The 16158-nt window shown below is 37.2% G+C and overlaps 6 protein-coding genes across 6 annotated transcripts; 3 read left to right on the top strand and 3 right to left on the bottom strand. All coding sequences in view use genetic code 12, as the record gives it.

Annotated features, from left to right (window-relative positions):
• Window positions 1-131: 131 nt before the first annotated feature.
• CDC55 (protein phosphatase 2A regulatory subunit) lies at window positions 132-1667 on the top strand (the record flags this gene model as incomplete). The annotated part of the gene is made up of 1 exon (XM_007374682.1): window positions 132-1667. The coding sequence occupies one exon, from the start codon at window positions 132-134 to the stop codon at window positions 1665-1667; it is 1536 nt and encodes a 511-aa protein (XP_007374744.1).
• A 161-nt stretch (window positions 1668-1828) lies between these two features.
• COX13 (cytochrome c oxidase subunit VIa) lies at window positions 1829-2365 on the bottom strand (the record flags this gene model as incomplete). The annotated part of the gene is made up of 1 exon (XM_007374681.1): window positions 1829-2365. One exon carries the CDS (start codon window positions 2324-2326, stop codon window positions 1922-1924), a length of 405 nt encoding a protein of 134 aa, XP_007374743.1.
• Window positions 2366-2642: 277 nt separating this feature from the next.
• Window positions 2643-4083, bottom strand: SPAPADRAFT_60563 (uncharacterized protein; the record flags this gene model as incomplete). The annotated part of the gene is made up of 1 exon (XM_007374680.1): window positions 2643-4083. The coding sequence occupies one exon, from the start codon at window positions 4003-4005 to the stop codon at window positions 2752-2754; it is 1254 nt and encodes a 417-aa protein (XP_007374742.1).
• A 2527-nt stretch (window positions 4084-6610) lies between these two features.
• SPAPADRAFT_60562 (amidase) lies at window positions 6611-7696 on the top strand (the record flags this gene model as incomplete). Its single annotated transcript, XM_007374679.1, has 1 exon — window positions 6611-7696. One exon carries the CDS (start codon window positions 6629-6631, stop codon window positions 7565-7567), a length of 939 nt encoding a protein of 312 aa, XP_007374741.1.
• An 839-nt stretch (window positions 7697-8535) lies between these two features.
• On the top strand, window positions 8536-11888 carry SPAPADRAFT_151020 (uncharacterized protein; the record flags this gene model as incomplete). Its single annotated transcript, XM_007374678.1, has 1 exon — window positions 8536-11888. One exon carries the CDS (start codon window positions 8894-8896, stop codon window positions 11216-11218), a length of 2325 nt encoding a protein of 774 aa, XP_007374740.1.
• Window positions 11889-13550: 1662 nt separating this feature from the next.
• SPAPADRAFT_60561 (acetate uptake transporter family protein) lies at window positions 13551-15447 on the bottom strand (the record flags this gene model as incomplete). Its single annotated transcript, XM_007374677.1, has 1 exon — window positions 13551-15447. The coding sequence occupies one exon, from the start codon at window positions 14525-14527 to the stop codon at window positions 13745-13747; it is 783 nt and encodes a 260-aa protein (XP_007374739.1).
• Between the last annotated feature and the right edge of the window lie 711 nt (window positions 15448-16158).

Genomic DNA, 16158 nt, shown 5'->3' with positions numbered 1-16158 from the left:
TACTTTACCAATTGAATTTCCCCCGTTTTATTCATTTTTCAAAAGTTTTTAGACGCTGTCGATTTTCTTCCCCGTTGCCACAAGTTTTTTCTGAAATTCAACAAATCAGCAACCACACTTTTTAACCCGCAATGACCCAAGACGAAGTTTGGAAATTCTCCCAATGTTTTGGCGACAAAGGTGACATTGAGAATATAACTGAAGCCGATATAATCTCTACCGTGGAATTCGACCATACCGGTGATTTCTTAGGTACTGGAGACAAGGGAGGACGAGTTGTCTTGTTTGAAAGAAACCAATCCAAGAAGAAGTCCAGCTGTGAATATAAGTTCTTTACTGAATTCCAAAGTCATGATGCTGAATTTGATTACTTGAAATCGTTGGAAATTGAAGAAAAGATTAACAAAATTAAATGGTTAAGAAGTTCCAACAATTCCCTTTATTTATTAAGTACAAACGACAAAACCATCAAGTTATGGAAGATTGTAGAAAGACAAATTAAATTAGTTGCCGAGAATAACTTGAATGGTCTGAGTCATTTACCTAATTCCAATTTCAATATTTCATCATTAAAATTGCCCCAATTACAAGTGCATGATAAATTAATCACGGCCCAACCTAAAAAGATTTATTCCAATGCTCATGCTTATCATATAAACTCCATTTCCATCAATTCTGATCAAGAAACATACTTGAGTTCTGACGATTTAAGAATCAATTTGTGGAACTTGAACATTGCTGATCAATCGTTCAATATTGTTGATATTAAACCTACCAATATGGAAGAATTGACTGAAGTTATCACCAGTGCTGAATTCCATCCATTACACTGTAATTTATTCATGTATAGTTCCTCCAAGGGGACCATTAAATTATCGGATATGAGAACCAATTCTCTTTGTGATAGTCACGTCAAGATCTTTGAAGAATACTTGGACCCATCAAGTCATAATTTCTTTACAGAAATTACCAGTTCAATTTCTGATGTTAAGTTTAGTCATGATGGAAGATACATTGTGTCTAGAGATTACATGACGGTTAAAATATGGGATTTGGCCATGGAAAACAAACCTATAAAGACCATCAATGTCCAAGAACACTTACGAGAAAGATTATGTGACACGTATGAAAATGATGCTATATTTGATAAATTTGAAGTCCAATTTGGGGGCGATAACAAATCAGTAATGACTGGATCATACAATAACAATTTCATGATTTATCCGAACGCCGTCAGTGGCAATAGTGGATCCCCTACTAGTTCTTCCACGATGTCCACGGGAAAGCCACTTTTCAAGACTAATTCGTTCAAGAAGAAAAAGAAGAAGCCAGAATACGAAGATGACGATGACGATGACAGTGACGACGAAGACCAATCCGACGCTCAAGTACCACCAAACAAGAACTCACCTAATTCGCAATTGGATGATGAAGAAGACCAAGAAGAAATTGTTTTGCAAGCCGACAAATCTGCATTCAAGTCAAAGAAGTCCGGCCACCATCCAATGAGACGAAGAATGATGAGTGGTGTGGGTAACAGTTTGACTGGAGGAGACTTTGATGATATAGATTTCAAGAAAAGTATATTACATTTATCATGGCATCCTAGAGAAAATTCAGTTGCAATTGCTGCTACGAATAATTTATACATTTTTTCCACATTATAAGGGCTTTTTCCTTACATGGCTCTTTTTATTATACGTACTACAACAACAACAACAACAACAACCGGGGTGATATTTGACGTTTTATATAGTAATATTTAGTTTTGGTTTATTCATTATATGTTTGTTCTTCTTCAGGTTAGCGCTACAAATCAACAGATAATAATTCTTAAAATGTATAATTCATATATAACAAATATGTAAGCTACTTATTCAATAAGTTCAAATGCAGTATAAAAAGAGAAAAGCAAATCTGTTTATTCTTGAACGTGTCTGTTGACATCGGAGTTCCAGAACATGGTCTTGTCACCGTCACCCCAGAAGTAAGGCTTTGTTCTCAAGTTTTGGTAAGCATATTGGACAGGCCATTCTTCATCAGACATGTGACGTTGATGCTTTCTGTGTTCAGCGTGTTCCAATTCGACCTTGGTGACAGGAATAGCAGTCAATAAAATGGCTGGAATGGCAACAAAGAAAGTTAATTTCTTCCACAAGTCAGAGATACCCTTGGAGTGGGCAACCTTGGCTTCATGCTCTTTGACAAAGGCTTCACCGGCAGCCTTGTTTACCTTGGCAGCTGGGAAAGCAGATTCGTTAAGGTATTTGGAAGGAGCGTAGTGGTGGGCGTTTCTTCTGATGGTACGTTGGGCTGCTCTGTACATTTTCAATGGAGTATAAGAAGTTAACTATAAGTGTATATGGTTTTGGCTAGCTTAGCTTTTCCGTTTGACCTATGAAAATGAAATGACATGGTTTTTTTTTTCTGGTGTAATTTTATTTACCAATTTCTATTGGTTTTGAGCAAGTCATGTGATCACGCTCACGTGCAACGAAGGATGCAATTATAATAGCAATCCGGGGTTTGGCTGTAACTTATTCATCCCTCCCCCCCTCTCAAACTAGGCGAACAGAACATCCATATAGTACGAGAAAGAACGTTATATACTACACCCAGATGTAGCTACTGCATATTCATAAGTAAAGGTTTCTATATTGAGCCAAGTATATGTTACTTACTGGCTGCAAAATCTAAACGACTGTTCTTTTAAATGTTTATATGCTAATTTACACGAGAAAGATGCATCAACTATAACATATCCCGTTCTATTGGGGCTTGAGCTTGTTGTAGAAGCTTCGGTTGGTTTGGCTCTTCATTTACATCTTGGTTTGGTTGAGGTTCTGGTTCTTGAACTTGATTAGCTAGCTGTGCTTGTTTTACGGGTTGCACATGTTGTGCTTGCTGCTTTGGTGGTGCTTGGTTTGAAATTGCTTGTGCTGGTTGTGGTGGTGCTTGTTGCGCAGTTTCTTTCTTTACATCTTCTACAGCTTTCTCAATAATCTTCTCCTTTGCTTTAGCCAGTTTCTCCATTTCATTGGAAGTCTTTTTCAATTGTTCTGCTCCTTCCTTGATACTCAAAATCTTATCTGAATCCTGGCATTTTTCATTAAATTCCGCCATAGCTTGTTCATAATTATATTCCTTCTGGATTGTCTCCCAAGTGAATACATCTGGACGAATGGTAGATCTCAAATCAAGCAATGAATTGGTTTCATCGTCAAAGAAAAGCAGTGATGGTGAAATACCACTAAGAATAGCATTAAGTTCGTTGGCATGGATTTCTGTTAATTCCTTGGTTGTAAGGTACTCCTGCAAAACTGGTTCATTATCCATAAGTAATTGAACGGAATCTGGAATGTTTAAATCAGGCGTGACTTTGATTTTCGCTAAACGTTTCTTTCTATCGCTGTCCTTATGACTTGCCAAGTCTAATACTTTGTCTCTATCGACCCAATTACGTAAATTCAGCATGAATGCCATCTGACGGTAATCACGCACCGAAAGTGACTTAGTCTGGTACTCATCCACTAAAATAGTCGTGAATTGTTCCGGAACATAGGCGAATTCCCCTTCAACCAATGTCAACTTCAATGGTGAAAGTTCATCTAATCTGGTAAAATGTTTGTTTCTACAATTGTACACTTTCAAATGAGCGTTCCTTTGTGCTTCCGTCACATCCTTTCTTGATCTTTCCAATTTGGAATTCCTTAATCCACCATCATACCTATCTGGAGCTTTTGTCTCTGAAATGGCCAATCCGGTAATGTCTACATATAACCCGCTATCCATGTCGATAAATCTAGCATCGATATTATTTCTCCCGTTCCCCTTGTCACGATGGGAGATGGAACTGGTAACGTCAACAAAGAACCTTCCGTATCTGAGATTGTCCATGTCATTACCAAAATCAACCACCACGGATTGATTAAATAATTGAGCAAGTTTGTGTAAATCGGCAATTGGCATTTGCACATCCACATCTCCATCCCAGGGGAATTGCATTCCGTTCCAGTACCACCCGAGTAATGATCCGTGGGCAACCCAGGTGTTTAAATTATATGTGTTTGTAAACTTCAACCAGGCGTGCAAAAGGGAATGGATTGTCATGGCGAGCTTAGGAGTCTTGTTGATTGGTTCATTCATGAATCTCCAATCGTAGTGGGCACCTTGGGAGAAACCTGGTGTGTTCTTAAGAAGATATCCTTCTGAGAAGTATTTGGCGGGATTTTTCAGAGCAAGCGAGAATTTCAAACTGTTGAGGTAATGTTGGTCTGAAAACAGAAGCGCGGTAGCCTTTTCTAGGTTTTTGATACTTTCCTCAGTATTATCGACGAATTGGTTATGGTTGAGGTGCTTTTCAGCAGGTAATTCTGGTGAGGTTCCTTCGAGTTTGTTCATGAGAGTGACTATTTGTTCCTTGACATTGAGAGGTCCGGAGGGGATAGAAATTGTTTGGGCGAGTCTTTGTCTTGGTAATTGTCTCGAAATGTCAAACGCAACGGACTTGTCTTCTGGGAACATCATCACCATTCTATGAGGTGCAGGCATGAAATCATGAAGGTACGACTTAGAAACAAACGGACGTAAACTGGGTTTTGTTCTCCCGACAATAGTATACACATGAATCCCTGTACTGAACCTCAGTTTCTGGATTTGCTTTAAATTGTCAATAAATGTCTGGTCCTTTGACTCAGCGATGCGTCTGGCGATATCCTTGTCTTCAATACAATACGATGTATGTTTGAAAATATAATTGTTTGCGTTATATTTCGCATCGGCTTTGGTCTGATCCAACCATTTACACTGTTTCTTCTTGGGGTTAAGCAAATGGTCGTTTATTGGTGCCATGTCGACGTAATCTGCCCAATGGAATGCTGGGATCGTAGTGCTGTCGTGTTCTAGATTATTTAAATAGTGTAAGAGCACACCAAACGTGAATCTGGGATCGTGAGGCTGGATCTCAGGAATCGACTCTGGGATCGTGATGGTGTTGAACGAGCCTGGCACCTCAGTGTTGATTAATTGCGGTCGGTCCTCTTCTGCTAATCGGCTAAACAATAGATTGTCAAATTTATTGGTGGATTCAGGAACAACTATAGGAGGGGGTTGTTGTGGGAAGATATCCACTTTGGAGAAGACCACCACGTTGAAAATGATGATCATAAGAAGAAGGATGATCGTCCTTGTTCGGGTTCTTGATCTGATCATATGGGTATGTGATTTGAGTTTATATTTGGGAGATAACTTATTGATGGACGTCATGGTTGTCATTGTATCTCTTTCTCTCTTGGGGGGTGTTTTTTCCCTCTATCGTAGACTAACTGGGACTGGTGCGGTGTCCTCGTAAGGGGTAGTTTGAAACTTGGGCAAAATTTTTTTTACAGAGAAGCGATGGTATATTTATTCCCGTAAACCCTTCTGACTGAAATAATCTAACTGGTATTGTGAAATCCTTTTCGACAATTTAGTACAAAAGGGCCAAACGATGTAAATAATATTTATACAACAATGGGATGACAATTGTAAAAATTATTTTTTTTCATAAGGTAATTATGTTGTCACTAAATTGTATTTGTTTTTTTTTTTTTTCTTTGCTCATGACCATGAGACGAAAATACGGATGAATTTTTTTGGGGAGAGTCACTCACCTCTAACAGCATCAGGAAATATGTCGTCTGAGGATTCTTTAATTACGCACCTTTTGCAAAATTAGTTTGCATTTTGTATTACGAAGTGAAACTAGAACTTTCGATCCACAGAACAAAAAAAATAACCATTTCTTGCCCATGTCAGGTATTGAGTGAAGCTTCTCATATAAGCCTTGGCATATTTTTAATTTCTCGGATTCACTACGCAAGTACTGATTTGGTGTCGCAGAGGCTTTTACAAAACTACATTGACACGTAATCCGGACCGTCAGTGTGGCTAAAAGTCATTGTGTGCGTGTGTGTTTTTTTTTACTCGAAACAGATAAAATTAGACTAGCTTGTATAAAAATATTTTTATAGAATTCAAGCTTCTTGTTAGCCTTTTCTAGATAAGGGGTAAAGAACATTTATGGACGGAAAACCTTAATGTCACGACAACGGTACTAAAAACCCAGATTTTATATTAGTCCTGCACAGTGCAAGGTATAATTATTGACAACAGAAAGTGAAAATCCCGTAAAGTATGATTCGATTCGTGTACGTAGAAGGTGACGTGTTAAAAAAAATTAAAACTATCACTCGAATGTTAAACGGAAAAGTTTCATAAGATAGTGTCAGAACTATCAGATCTTGATTCTGGACATTGATTCACTAATGGGTTCGTTTTATGTCATTTGTGCAGTCATAAAATAAGCCCTTGTTTGTAAGTTTCTGGGCGTATGGTAATCAATGCCATCACATCACCAACCAGGCGGGACTATACATCGTTCCTTTCGTTGATATTTACAATTTTAAGCGAACCCCCCCATTACCTATTCTAGATGCTCGCAAAAGAAAAGTGGAGACGGAACTCCCCGTTACTATTTGTAATGACAAAACTGTCAAATCATATGACAAAATGACCAGAACAGAACAAAAAAAAAAATAAAATAAAATAATCAAGGCAAAACCCCGTAATCGTACATCGCAACTATACTATGAAATTAACAGTTGCACTTGTCCAATATAACCCAATAATAGGGCGGACTCAACAGAACATCACAAAAGTGAATCAACTACTTAAATCAATTACCACTCCAATTGATTTACTTGTTCTTCCTGAACTCGCCATCACCGGATACAATTTCTCATCACCAGCAGCCATCTCTCCGTACTTGGAATCACTAAACAAATATGGCCCCTCCTTGAACTTTGCTAGTGAGCTAAGCAAAACACATAATTGTTTTACGGTGATTGGATACCCTGAAACCAATGCCGACACTACGTTCAACAGTTGTGCTATGTTTAACCGCAACGGAGAGTTGATTCACAATTATCAAAAGACGTTTCTTTTTGAAACCGATGAAGTATGGGGCGCCAACGAAAACAAGAATAAAGGGTTTAAGGGAATAGAAGTAGATTTCGGCAACAATCCAGTCAAGGTAAATTTCGGAATATGCATGGATTTAAATCCATACCAATTCAAAGCTCCATTCAACTTGTTGGAATTCAGCACCAGTTGTTATAACCAACATTCACAATTGATTATATGTCCTATGGCTTGGTTACTGCCTAAATCTCCATCAATAAACAAGGAAGTAAAGTTAGACCAACGCATAGAATTGGCAAAGAAGTTGCAACTTCCTAGTTTGCCTAATCAAGAGACAATAAATTATTGGATATTAAGATTCTTTCCTTATTTATCGCACAAGTATAGCTATATGCCTAAATGGTTTAGCAAGCCCGTTAATATATTATGTTGTAATCGTGTGGGGGTAGAAGATGATATTGTGTATGGCGGAAGCAGTAGTATCATTGAATTTAATAACAATGGAGAATATAATGATGAATATAACCCGATTAATAAGAGTGTTAGAGTGTTGCGATCATTGGGTGAAGCTGAAGAGGGTGTTTTAATAAAAGAGATCGAATTGTAGAGTAGCGTAGGAGGGGGGTGTTGAATCCTCATGATCACTCTGGCCAAATTCCGATGTCGTGTGATTAAACTAATAGTAGACAATTTACAATTAGTTAGATTAGTTTTAATGCATAATTAGATATCTCCGAAAAAGTAGCACTAAATCCGAAAGATATCATATATGTCGGATTTGCCTTTTGCCTAAATCTATTTGCTTTGCATAAATGAATTTTTTAGTGCCGAAAATTTTTCTTATTGTTGAAAAATAAAATATAGTTACCGCGTTTCGGATATTTGGCCGGTTGCTACCCTGTAATTGGGTCATTTTTTTTTTGTTGCCTAACTAAGTAAATTAAATCGTTCCAGAAGAGTGGAATCATTATTGGCCAAACAATGGAGGTTTTGGTAATATTAATTTCATATTTCTGTTGGTGAATGCAGAATTCTGTCCCTCCCCCCCCCGCACGGTTGAACTTGAAAAGATTGTGGCCGTTTAAGGATTTCTATACTTAATTTAAGGTTTAGGTTGATGATTCACGTTGCTAACCTTATTTGTTTCGTAGTTGTATGCTACCAGTTAGTGTCAGATCTGGATTAAACTATTGTCGAGGTACTACTAAAATTCCCCACTTGCTCCGCCACCTCCTTATTATTGTAAGCCATCAAAAGAGAGGGTGCACCCGCACAGAAGGTCAGAGTCAGGCCAGGTCGATTGTGAGACCCGCGCTCGGGTTTAATACAAATGCTTGGTAAAAAAATAATTAATTTCTTTTTCCCATTTTTACTCTACACGAAATGTTTTATTTTTGTGAATTGTTTTAAATATTTTTTCGATGTACAAAATACTTCAGGCTTATTTTTTTTTTTATTGCGATTTTATTTTTTGCGAATGGTATTTGATCCCTCTCGCTTATAATCTTGCGAACAGCTGTTTCAAAGATATTAACTCATTCCAGACTTTTTTTTTTGTAACATCATCTCTTTTTTAAGAAAAGCAACCTTAAATTCAATTTTTATAAACCATATTTATCCTAGCGAGTTTATAAAGTTTGCGCTAAGACTTTTTGTATTGCCAGTCTGTTTTTTTTTTAATTCTCGGGTTTTCCGATTCATCCATTTAGCATAATTGTATGGTTCGACCAATAACCAAACTACAGACGCAGACGCCGACACAGACACAGACACAGACACAGGCATAGACACAGGTATAGACGCAGACATAAACTGATATTGATTATCCAGACATACATTAGACGCATACACTTTCACGTTTTCATTTTCATTTACATTTACATTTATATCTACATTCCTTCATTCGTTTTAAACTTACACCTCCACAAACACAATGGTCAAACTACTAAACCGAAAGTTCTTATTGAAGCTTTCCATACTAATCCTCCTTACATACACCATCAGTATCTCAATACAAAGTCTCACATCAAAACCATCGATGATAGAGTACAGAAACAGCATTAACCGACAAATCAAATATAAATTCAAATCATGGTACTTCAACATATTATGTTCCAATTTGAATTTGGACAATAACAAAAAATTCATTAAAGAATTGGCAGCCATCAAAGAGGAAAAGTTGCAAAACGACTATGCGGATGAACTCTGGGACATCAATGACAATTTGCTTGCCAAATTACCCTTGCTGGTTACAATACCTAAATACTATTACAAGGGTGAAGGTAGACAAAAAAAGCCAAAGAAACAACCATTCGACCCAAGATTTACCCTAGCTGTCTATTTCAAGTACTTGGAACTACAAGGAACAGACAGCGCAGTCCCATTCCATTGGTCAGATTGGGTTGATTTGTCCCGCTTGGACAAATACATTCTTCCCGATATCCAAGACAACTTATGTGCCAAGCTATTTGACATTTCTAAAAAGAAATCAATCATTGAAAACTCAAACATTGTTGACATCAATCAATATTGTAAGTACTTGCCAAAGACAAACTTGGGGTATAAAATAACACAATTTACAGGAGCTCAAACTGTTGATAATCGGGAATTATTAGGGAAATCGTATTTGTACACTACCGCTCCATCACCTAGAAAGCTTGTATTCTTGACTACTCAAGGTTCGTACCAGGTTTCTGTCAAGCACTACAAGAAGAACAACGTCACTCACTCCATTCTTGAAAACAACATGGTGCCCAAGGTAATCAAGGCTAATCCCTCCGTGAAAAAATTGAATGTCGTGGACACTTACAAGTCCATGCTTGACAAACATGGCGATCCCAAATCCACAAGAATCCTCCAGGATCCCACCATCCACATTCCAGAAAATTCATTCAATGTCAACCCCTTTGACATAATCAACGAATTGCAAAACGCTCCATATTTAACCAAAATGGACAAACATTATCTTGATCTGATAAAGTATAGTGTCACCTGCATGGATCCGCCCAAATATTTTGACGAGGCCAAACTCCTTGAGAAACACCTGGAACCTTGGTTGGGCTCGCATTACGATTGGCGATTCTTTAATGGATTAACCATAGGTAAAGACCAACAATTAATTGTCTTGCACCGATTATTGAAAAACTACTTAAACTTCACTAGAATCCACGGAATCATCACCTGGATTGCTCATGGTTCTTTACTCTCGTGGTACTGGAATGGTGTAAGTTTCCCCTATGATACAGACATTGATGTGCAAGTGCCCATTAGTGAATTGCATAAATTAGCCCGCTATTTCAACCAATCTATGGTTGTAGAAAATATTGTTGACTCTGAAGGAAAATTTGATGGAATGGGGAGATATTTCATCGATGTGGGATCTACTATCACCCACAGAAAGAAGGGTAATGGACAAAATAATATAGATGCTAGGTTTATTGATGTTGATACTGGGTTGTATATTGATATTACGGCATTGGCATTGACTGACACTCCTGCACCTTCAAGATACGATAATTATATTGCTATGGATAGACAAAAATCGGCAATTGTGAAACATTTCTCTAAGCCAGGACAGTTGAACCATCAAGTTAAAAACGAACAATTGAAAGTTTACAACTGTCGTAACGAGCATTTCAGCATGTATGAAGAATTGTCGCCTTTGATACTAACCGTGGTGGAAAATCAATTGAGCTACATTCCCTCTAATTTCTTCATGACTTTGAACAATGAATACCAGATCAACGGGTTAACGGAAAAGAATTATCGTGATTATATCTACTTGAATAATTTCCGCATGTGGTTAAAGACCCAAACAATATTGGACTACATAAATTCACCCCAGCTATGGATTGATGAGCACAACTCTACATTAAACAACCAAGAATCGCTCATATCTCGATCCCCATCCTCGGGTCTTACAAAGAGAGTGGTGGGGAACATAGAACTACTCCAATTGAACAAGTTAACTGTCGAGGATCATATAAATCTCCTTCAATCAAATCAGATATTCAAAGAATTTCATAAGACTATGAATTTTACTAAATTTCATGAGATGGAATTGCAACTCATTCTCAAGAATCAATTTGAGGATGCAATTGAATTGTTGAAACAATATCAAGCCAATAATAATTTGGGTAAGGCTTTGAGACCAGATTTATTTATGGATTCCTTGTTTGTTGATACTAAAAACCGAGACTTTATTAATAGAGTTAATAATGTTTTGGAAGTTCAACTGATGTATGAAGACAAATTATAATGTTAACTTTAATGAAGCTTATTTATTTAGAATACATATACATTTTGTACACGTCTGTAGAACGAAGTTTTGGCTGCAAAATTTTTAAGCAGCTATGCATGGGTTCGTCTCTACTTGCATAATCCTATTAGCGATACACCTCTTATCTGGCTTCACGTGAGCTACAAACCTTCTTTTCACCACAGTCCTCTGTTTGCATTATAGACGCAAGATCATAGTGTAAACACCGTTTCATTACACAGGTACGCGGCATCAAAATCAAAATAACAACAAAAAAATATCTGTAGTCCTATGCATATGGGCACACGATACCTTGCATTTCTCCACAAAAAAAATTTATGTCTTGGGAATATCGACTTCAGAACAATCTTTGTCGGATAAATCGCGGAGCTATCAATGTTTATAATTACACAAACGTCTTGTTATGTAAATACGCTTTCTACCGACCTGGAATTCGAGCGTGTATTGTGGCAGACACAAAAAAAAAGGCGATCGCGCATATTGTTAGACGTTAACAATCAATTTGTTTTCGATCCGCCTTTGTGGAATCATTCGCCTATAGAGCAGGATCAAATTCAGGAACCGCCTTAGTTTTAAGGCTTGAGTTGCAAACAATTCAAGTTGTTCTGCAACTGTATTCCAGATGGCTATTCTCTGCGCAATGGCCCCGCACGGTGCAAAACAATACCGTGTGCAGCTTCTACATACATAATCGAGCATTATTTACTAATATAGCTGTACTAGTTTGCAAACATAGCATTTCTTTTTTGTCGCGCGTCTTTATAATTGCAAGATCCATACTAATCAGCATGTGATTACACACTATGTTTACATTGCAGACTTCTAGTGCGTTTGGTAGCAGTTGAGTATATTCTATACACTCTATTCTATATACTCTATTCTATATACTCTATTCTATATTGCAAACTAGGTCCCTTAATTCCTTCAATGCTAGTCACATAACTTGCCAGATTGGGTATGGTAATATTAGCAAATTGGAAATAACTATGATGTTTGGTTGAAATCTGAGCAAAGGCATCATAGAATCCAATTGTGGCCATTAATAACACTGAATACCCCAGCCACAACAAAGTATCGTTGATTATACCCTGTGAAATGTCCTGTAACATTGAAAAAAACATGGCTATGGCAAAAGTTAGTGGATTCAACATGCCAGTAACTGACCCCCTTAATGATAAAGAGGTCATCATCAATTCAAAAAACCCAAACGCTAAAAAAATCAACCCCATGGCATTATAAAACATCTCATCGTTGTCTCCACAAGCGGCCCCGGTTCCAAACGGAGGTATATTAATCGTTCCCAATTGAATCCAAAACGCACCAATGCTGGTGAAACTGGTAGTATTCATTGTATAACCACGATACATTTCCCAAACACCACATAAGAAATGGATAATTCTACTATGGAATAGCGTTAAGCTCACAGCAATATTCATTGGGATTTGTAATATTAAACATAATCCAATTACTATCCCGTTAAACCCCATGGATAAGAGACCAAGTAGTTCGGCACTGCCTACTTTGTTGAGTTGGTCTACAATATCTACACAGACTAAACAAAGGGGAATCTGTGATTCGGAGTCATCTTCTGCGGAAATCACTTCGAGTTCATTGATGATTATATTATCTTTGCTTTTGGAGCACTTGCATCGGCGATAGGGTATGACAGTTGAAATATCAGTGTCTGACATGGTGAGCTTAACTTGGAAATAGATAATGGAGAAACAATCCAACCGGAAATCATCCACGTTATATAGTAAAAAACATTTTCAGCCATTTTTTTTTGCTATACTTATTATTCATCTAGCCAAGCAATGATCACTTTTTCTGTGAACTAGGGGAAACGTTTTAAAAATCAATTTTCCTGGGATTTTACTGTTCTACTTAGGTCAATACTGCTGTATATATTTCATTGTTATTTGTTTGGGGAATCCATCAAAAGTCAATTTGATAACTTGCATTGAATCATCGCTTAGTAATCAAATATTTTTTTTGTGTACTTGACTCAGATAAGGCTACCCAATGTGAAAAGAAAAATCATAGATTAAAGGTAAATTTATGTTGACTTCATATCAGATGTGCCTTTAATTTATTTCCTCTTTTTGTTATTGCTCGATACACGTACAATGAACAATCAAAACTCTTCAGAACAATATAAATGCTCCACACAGTTTTTTTGCAACAAAAAAAATTTTTTTCTAGTGATTTATAGGATATGGTGATACCAGTTGTTTCTTTAAGAGATCAACCTTCTAGTGAGGTTTCTCTCTCTTTTCCCACCTACTTCGGCATCTTTTTATCTGCCAGATCAATAATCTTAATGCAATATATCTTAAATTATTAAATACAATCTATAAATTAAAAGTTGTTGAGGGTTTAAATACTTCTTGCAATATAGACACTCTATAATATGCTGTGGGCTTCCTGATCCCTCGAATCACGTAAAGTGGCCACCTGTTAGTCTTGTTTCTCATATATATATAAAAAAAAGACAAAACCTGGTGTTTAATACTCGGCACATTTACCATGTCCTGGAACTCTCTCGTGGCCATGTAACACCGGAATAGGAAAAGTTGGAAGTAGAACATAACTATTGGATCTGTTATAAAGAGCTCCAAATGCATCATACCAACCAGCAAAACAATTAATAATACTCATTATCCCTGCTGCTTTAAATATGTGTGGATTGGCACCACATAAAAATCCTGCCAGGGTCAATATTAACGTCAAAGCCAATGTTAAAATTGCAAATGATAATGAAAAATTTGCTTTCAAAGTAAGCGAAAACATCATGAATGCAAACATTCCCCATCCTAAAATCAACAACCCCATGGCATTATTAAACATTTCCTCATCATCACCATAAGCAGCCCTGATTCCAAATGAGGGCACAAAGGTCGCCCCAAGTTGAATCCACCAACATCCAAAGCTTGTAAACATAGTAGCCGCGAATGTATTACCCAAGAACATCTCCCATATCCCACTTAGAAATTGCACCAATCCTCCATAAAAGAACATAAGTCCCACGGCGGCATTAAGAAATGTCGCACCCCTGGTTCCAGCGAGATAGAACCCAGTAACAAGTCCATTGAAGGATGTAGCTATAAGCGCGACGGCTCCGGCATTTCCGTATATTGGTGCTGGTGGAAGGGGTTGTTTTTCTATCTCTTCTTTATAGTGACGTTCGTTCCCAACCACGACAAAATCACCTTCATGGGTTAAGGAACATGTCCGATAGGGAACGCTTGATGTGGATGACGTTGCAGTTACGGGTTTATCGTTGCTCATGGTTAAGGGTTGAAAACCATCATGGAACAGAAAATTTCAAATTGCGGAGGGGATCAACGATTTATTTTATACAGGCTTTTCGTGACATTACTAATGAAGTAGTAAACCCGCGCAAATTAGTAATTTTTAGTTTTTCCGACCAACGTTTTTTGCAACACTTCCATTGTCGGGATTGTACGATAACTATATCTTATTGAAGACTTAAATATTGAAGTATATACTCAGATATATACTGTGTTCCTGATTCAAGGTTCTCGATCTAGATATTTGCCTTATATTAAAGGTAAGATAATATAGCAACTGAATTTTTCCATGCATGGAACAAGCGGGACGGATTTTGTGTCATGGAACAAAACATACATAGTTCCTAAGCCTATAATTGCTGCATTATTCTGTATTTGTGTGGTTGCAGAAACTCTTTGCGATAGAAAGTTTTGCTAATTTCAAATGCTGTATATATTGCAAACTATCAAAAAATTCCGGTTTATATGGTTTGGAAAAAGGGACTGCTGGAACTACTGTTTTCTAGTGATGTAAACCTAAGATTGCAATTACCTCAATGCTTTTCTTTCTCCATTATTAACTATGCCCTGTGTTACCGAAGAATTAACCTGGCCAGCAACTGTAGAGTATGAAAAAGACCAACACTCTAATGTGTGCTTATTCTTGGTCATCGTTATTTTGAGTGAAAAACTAGGTCTCGCTACCAGCTCCTTTATTCCAACTTTTGTACACATCTTAAGCTTGATAATGTTATCCTGTCTGGGAATCTTAATTCTAAATAAATCCTACAGCATTCTGTATCCAATGAGAAAAGGAATGCACGATCATTTAAAACAATCATTGTTAGATTTGTTTTCAATCACTGCTTCTCTATCAAAATAGTACTTCAAAACAAGGAGTTATCGCTTATAATTTACAACCTATCAAATGAAAGATTGGTTCTTGCATTGAGTAAGTACTATGTTTGAGTAGGGAGGGCGGGGGGGGGGGGGGGGCGTTAATTGGGCTAAGGCTCCCGTCAATTCCATATTCAATCGCCTCTAATTCCGTTTATTTTATATATAGTTGTTATGCAACTGGAGAGAATTAATTAAATAATATCAAAATGAATCTTACAATTGAATAGACGACATTCCTTTTAGAAGCGTTAGACGTAGTGGTCTTGTGCTGGTATTTCTTTGATGGATCCCTTCATTTTTAAGGGGTAATTTTTTTTTTTTAATCAAAAGAAATAATGGTTCTTGTTGTTTATAAATAGAAACATTGGGAAATTTAAGAATGATTCATATATTTTTCCGAGTCATGGATCCATTTCTAACGAATTATTTTCTTACCGTTAGATGTTTTGGATTGCGCCGCTGAATCCGTGATCTGGTAGACATCGGCAAATCTTACCTGGCACTCGGAATTATTGTAGTGTGATGGTATAACTAAAGGTAACCAGAGCCATTTCTTCCATCTACTACAGTGTCAGCGCGGCTAGAGTTGTTTTATGGCTGGCTCCTTGACTGTGTGTTCACATTGTTAAACCAATTTGAATGCGAAAAAACAATGCGGGAAAATAAATCACAATAAAGGGGCAATTTCAAACTCACATTAATTTCATCCCGCACAGTGAAATATCTGGC

The sequence above is a fragment of the Spathaspora passalidarum genome (assembly GCF_000223485.1).
Source record: "Spathaspora passalidarum NRRL Y-27907 unplaced genomic scaffold SPAPAscaffold_3, whole genome shotgun sequence".
NCBI lineage: Eukaryota > Fungi > Ascomycota > Pichiomycetes > Serinales > Debaryomycetaceae > Spathaspora > Spathaspora passalidarum.
This window is presented reverse-complemented; position numbering and strand designations above follow the sequence as displayed.